The following is a 6,000-nucleotide window of genomic DNA, read 5'->3' as shown; positions in this document are numbered from 1 at the left end:
CACCAAAAGTTCGCCCCCCACACACACCCCACAGATTCCTTCCTTGTGTTTAGATGTGAAATGTACCTAAAAGTTCCCTGACATTTTTCATCCCTTCCTCTGTGAAAAGAGGAGACAGTTGTGTCTTAAGCAGCGATGGAACTTGGGCAGCATGAAGACAAATGGCTTAGAAGAGGGCAGAATTCTTCCTGAAGCTTGGGTGCCCATACTAGGCATATCGGCAGGGAGTCAACTCCCTCTGCTCCCCACCCCTGCTGGGATGATGCACTGCGAAAACATCTGCCCGCCTCAGAATGCCTCTCAGTGGCTTACAGCTGGAAAAATGTTGCCCCAGGTTTAAAATATCTGCCAAAGCAACCCAGTGCGAGTGAAACGCTTTCTCATTGCTCTTAGCTCCCTACGGGCGCTCCCGCCCTCTGCTGCCAGAACCTTGGGGATGTGCCTAGACCCGGCACAGAGCACATCCCCGCCAACCGCGAGCAGAACAAACCCTTGGCCGATTGCCAAGAGGCTCCCTCCCAGCCACCGCCCCCCCCCCGCCAGTGCCTCCCCCCCCGCCCCCCATACAATACAAGATCTTCCTTCCTCAGTTCCTTTAAATCACAGCCCAGGGAAATCTCCTCAGAGCCTTCATCCAGCCACGGGGCCAGAATGTCGGGGGGCAAATACGTAGACTCAGAGGTAGGATTGGGTGGGTGCGCTCTCGGCTCGGGCTCGCTCGCAAGGAGCGCTGCTTCTGCTATCTCCCACTCCAAATAGTCGAACTGCTTTGCTTGCCCCAGCTCTCTCTCGACTTTGGAGCACTCGCGCTGGCATTGCAGAGGAATGGGCCTGGGCGGGGAGGTGAAGAGGAGGCAGGAATGTTTTATTATGTTTTCTATTAGGAAGGGAGACCCTAAGCTAGAAGATCGCGGAAGAGATGGTGCTTGAGGTCCTGAAGTTAGGTCTGCCGAACCGACGAAGCGTTTCTGAATGGCTCAGGGGTGCTGACTTAATGCGGGGACCCTCATGGTCTGGCCCCTGCCTGCTGGGAGGCGGAGAGCTAGAGCGCTGGGTGGGAGGTTATTCACCCGCAGTCCTGGGGACAATCCCCGCCAGGCGCCTGCACCAGCTGGCCCGGGCAGCGGGCGCGCGTCCTGTTTGCACTTTCCGAACCTCTTGGGCCACCTCAAGAACTCTTCCCGCATATCGGTGCCTTGCAGGGGTGTCGGGAGAGGGGCACACCTCCCTTCCCCCTGACACTATCTCCCTCCCTAACACTGTCTCCCTCCCTTTCCAACCACCTCCTGGCGCTCGGGCTCCGCCTGGGTGTGGAGACCTCGTTTTCCCAAAAGCAGCCGCTGTGCAGCGACCGGCCGACTGCATAGGAGTGACCTAAGGGTGGGTGGGGGAAGCTGTGCAGGTGAGATACTGTTCTAGAGGAGTTTAGGGGGTCTGACACTCGGCTCCGCACAAAGACTGGGGATGCACAAAGACTGGGGAGTGGAGGGAGCTGCTGAGGGACCTAGAGCGAAGAGGGAGAATGAAATACGCGGGCAGATGCAAGGGAGGTGAGACGCAGCCAGGCAGCAACGAAAATAAAGTCACTCCGTGGGACCGGAGGTTCAAAAGGGATCTTAAGGATGAAACTAGAAGGGATTATGGAGAGAAAGGAAATGGGGGCCAGGGACGCGAGCAGGTGAAGCACTCGGGAGAGGGTGGCGTGTCGGAGAGAGAGGCTGAAGAAAAGTCAGTCAGGTCCTCTCCCTTGTGGGGGTCTCGGCGGGGTGCTGCGGGCAAGGGCTTGCACAGAGCTGGGGCCAGGGCTGACCGGGCAGCGGAGTTTGTCCTGACCCCTGGCGGTGGCGGGCGGGGGAGGCAGGAGCTCCCTGCCTGGTACCGAGGGGTGTGGTGTCCTCTCCTCGATCCTCTTAAAAAGCTTGCGGCGCCAAGGAGTTTACTGTGCGCGGAGCCACCGCCTCTGAAGCGGTTAGTTCGATTTTAAGCTTCGAGGTTTGCCCCGCTGCCAGGCTGACTTTTCTGATTGCTGATTTTTCTTTTCGAAAATTTCTTCCCACTGCCGGTGCCACCCTCCCGTTCCTGGCCGTCCGCCCTCTACAGGGACATCTCTACACCGTCCCCATCCGGGAACAGGGCAACATCTACAAGCCCAACAACAAGGCCATGGCAGAGGAAATGAACGAGAAGCAAGTGTATGACGCGCACACCAAGGAGATAGACTTGGTCAACCGCGATCCCAAGCATCTCAACGACGACGTTGTCAAGGTAAGGTGAGGCAGGCGGCCAGCAAGAAAGAGTTTTGCCCCAAGGAGAGGCTGGCAGGGCAGGGCCAGATCTCCTCTGTCTGGCCAGCAGCCTGTGTATCTTTCCCTGTCTTTGCCACACCATTTTCTGGGTTTGACGTGCGGGAAATCCCAAGGTCCTCGGAAATGTCACATCTCTCCCCTTCCTCACCACCACCACCTTCTGCCTGTTGGTTCAGATGGAACTTAGCTAGCTTGAGTTTTGTAGGAGTTCATGTAACTGTGCCCTTCTTCTGGCAAATGTACTTCCAGATCTCAACAACAAACAGACCTGCACTCCTTGGGAGGGTGAGATATTTGCGCTGTCACCCTCTCTCTCTCTCAGTTTTCAGGTTAACTATCTAGTTAGGGTGGTACTCCACTGTACACAGAATTAAAGCAGTGAGGTTTTTTTTTTTTTTTTTTTTGTACAGTTTTGTTTCAAAGGTGATAATGGAATACTAAGTGGGAAGATTCCCTCAGCTAAAATTAAGATAACTTAAAGTGATTTTCTTCAAGTGGGTGGAAGGAAATGCTTCTGACTAAAGATGAAGTGTGTGTGGGGGGTGTATGTGTGTGTGTAGAATATTTAATATTTAGGTGAAGGGTATTTTAACTGGAAAAACATGGCACATATTAAACATAGGTAAGCATATTTACACAACCAAAAACAGTATGTGCCTCCTAATTTCTCCCACAAACCTCTAGTTAGGTATGGAAAGTTACTTCTTTAGTGACTACTTGGGTAAGTTTTCCTGGAGTTAATGGGACATTCAGGTTGGAGTTCCTTTTTATGGAACAATTTCAGGATGTGTTTGCTAGGATTAAAAATAGGTTAATTGAATGGGATAAGGGCCAAACTTAGATCTGTCTGGGTGGTCAGTTCATGATTATCATTATGTTATTCAACTTTGACCCTTTTAGCAAACCTCATCAGAGGAATTTATTGCTTGAACCCATTTTGATTGGGAAATCATAGGCCTGAACCATCCTTGGCAAAGGGTTTCCTTTCAGGAATGGGAAAGGCCAAGGAAATTCTTAGCCTGGAAGTTTAAAGTGTAAAGACCCCCAGAGCAGGGGTGGATAAGCAGTTTCCACCTACCCAGCCTCCTATCCAGCATGGGAGGGGCCATACTTCAGAGAGTGTTCACATTTATGAATAATATATTTCAAAAAGGGGAACAATTTAATCTGTAACTGGAAGGAATATGTAACTGTCAGAATTGACTCTCTTGGCTTGCTGGTGGAGGAAAAAGGAAAATTGGAGCATTAGCAAGCTTTTCTACTAGCCAGATTATGAACTATTTAAAAGCAGCAGCAACAACAAAAGTGCCTTATAAATTAGAAATTAGAATTGCTAAAAACTATTTACTAAAAATATTACCTTAAAGGAGTAAAGGGCATTTTTGCTTTTTTCCCTTCTCATGTAGTCTTGGGAAGAAGGAGAGGTACCAGGAAAAGAGGTAGATTTCAGAAAGGCCTAGCTTCATTAGAGCCTCCCTGTTGTTCCATTGCAATGTGAGTGGGATTCCTGGAGCAAGCAAACCTCCCAGATGAGTCAGAGGCCAGCAGTGTGGATGTGGGTCTCCACACACAGCATGACTAACTTGAGAAAGAAAGGCCCCACTGGGAAAAGAGACTTCAACACAGATGGAAAAAAAGCATAACTGGCTTAGTGGAAATAGCAGTTTACAAAACAGCTTTTCAAAGAGCAAATGTGGGGATCCTCGCATTAAAGAAATTAAAAGGAAGAGTTAGAGCAAGCTCCTGCTGGCTTAGAGAAAGCAAACCCCACCCTCTTGCTCATAGAACTATGAGCAAAACAAGACAATCAGAAAAATCCACTTTGTGAAGAATTTGGTAGGCTCACTTACTCAGATGCCTTCCCTAGAGAGGCCTTCAGAGAATGCCCTGCAAAGAGAAAGCAAAAAGTACTAACTGCTGGTAGGACCAGCAAAGGGGGCCTGTAGCCAATAGAGATTCCTACTGTATAATTTTTAATTTCAAGACCAAATGTAATGATAAAAACAGGGATACTCCTCTCCATGTTACTGTGACAATAAATAATAAATTTCCCTAAATTTTACTTTTGATGACATAGACTTCTTAATAGATATCCAAAGCTTCACTCTTAATGCATGGTAGCTTAAAACTTCACATGATAATAAAGAAACGGTGGTCAACTGAATCTACTGTTAGAGTTACTAAATCAGGTAAGAAAAGGTCTATTCTAAAAGAAAGCAGCTCTGTAAAAGCTGTCAGTTCTGTCCAATTATATAATCACTAGCCACTTGTCACTAACTCAATTTAAATTCCAGATAATTAATATTAAATACAATTTAAAACACAGTTCCTCAGTTACACAAGCTACATTTTGAATTCTCAACACTTAAGGCTAGTAGTACTGGACAGCACAGATATATAATATTTCCACCATCATGGAAATTACTATAGAACAGCACCAAACAAGAGTGTTTGTTCTCTCCATGTTAAAAAGGTCCCCATACCAAGCTTAGAAACTTGTAGATAGAGAAGAAATGAAACACTGATGTACAATGTGAAGAGCAGATACTACACTGGTACGTACTACAGTGCAAGGAGCTACATACTACAAAGGGTAATTCCTAAAATAAATCCTAGCAATCACAAAAATTTGAGTTGGTGAAGACAAAATGCATACAGATTAAAAATACATACATATAAACACAATATCACAACAGTAATCACTGCCAAATGGTAACTAATTGGTCCTTTTTGCTTTGACTGTCAGGAAACATAACTAGATTTTAAATTTCATTAATCCATGTTACTTACACTCTCCCACATATGTTTGAATTTTCTCTCATTCAACTGGCATGCTGTTTTATGTGGTCTCTATTGTAAACTTTCTCATCATCATTTTGGAAACAGACCAAATATATACTATAACAAACCAAAAAGTAAGTAGTATTGAATATTGCATAATAAGGTTTTTTTTAAAGTGAATCATCTTTATCTTGGTAATCATTCTACAATATGGATCTATATCAAGTCATCATGTTATACACTTTAAATATTATATTTGTCAATTATTCCTCAATAAAGCCTTTTAAAAGTGAATGGTATGGATATTAAGTGTTAGACCCTACTGTGGTGAGGGCAATAGGGTGAGAGAAAAAGGATACATTATAGATAGTTTAATGGAGAAGGGCATGAAGGAGGTGCAATCTGAGTTGGGTCAAAATGGACAGATGGAATGCAAATAGCTGAGAAAAGTACAAGAGGACATTAAAGAAGTTCAGTTTTGGTTTGGTAACTGACAAGGCATAGAGATGGAAATGTCTCACAAAGAGCATTAAGTCTGGAAGGATAAGTAGCCCATTTTTATTGAAATTAGAGTTCATATGGCATAGTGGTAGGTCACAGAAATGAAAAGACTAATTGTGGCCAGATAATAAAGTCCTGAATCAGTATTCTTGATAAGTTTGAACTTTATCATGTCAGCAGTGAGAAGCCAGGAAGACCTCAAATTTGGGATGCCATGATGAAGGTGGGCTTTTTGGAAGATGACTGGTTAAGGTATAGGATATAATCAAAGGTAGCCAGTTTGGATGAGGAGTAAGCCAGTCTGGATGAGGAGCAAACAGTTATGGTGTTATTGCATCATGGTCCAGACATGAAATGAAAAGGACAGGATGTAATGACACTGCGAATAAAACCACATAAGCACAAAATGACA

At 45.7% G+C, this 6,000-nt stretch overlaps 1 protein-coding gene across 4 annotated transcripts in view; it reads left to right on the top strand.

Annotated features, from left to right (window-relative positions):
- CAV1 (caveolin 1) overlaps nucleotides 592–6,000 on the top strand; it is a 34,332-nt gene continuing 28,923 nt past the window's right edge. Inside the window, 2 exon segments of one of the 4 annotated variants that reach the window (NM_001348935.1) lie at nucleotides 592–681; nucleotides 2,101–2,265. In NM_001348935.1, coding sequence (NP_001335864.1) covers nucleotides 652–681; nucleotides 2,101–2,265 — 195 coding nt within the window. In that variant the 5' untranslated portion in view covers nucleotides 592–651. 4 annotated transcript variants of the gene reach the window in all.

Source organism: Sus scrofa, chromosome 18 (assembly GCF_000003025.6).
Source record: "Sus scrofa isolate TJ Tabasco breed Duroc chromosome 18, Sscrofa11.1, whole genome shotgun sequence".
Lineage (NCBI taxonomy): Eukaryota > Metazoa > Chordata > Mammalia > Artiodactyla > Suidae > Sus > Sus scrofa.
The sequence above is the reverse complement of the archived record's forward strand: the minus strand, read 5'-3'. Positions and strand labels throughout refer to the sequence as shown.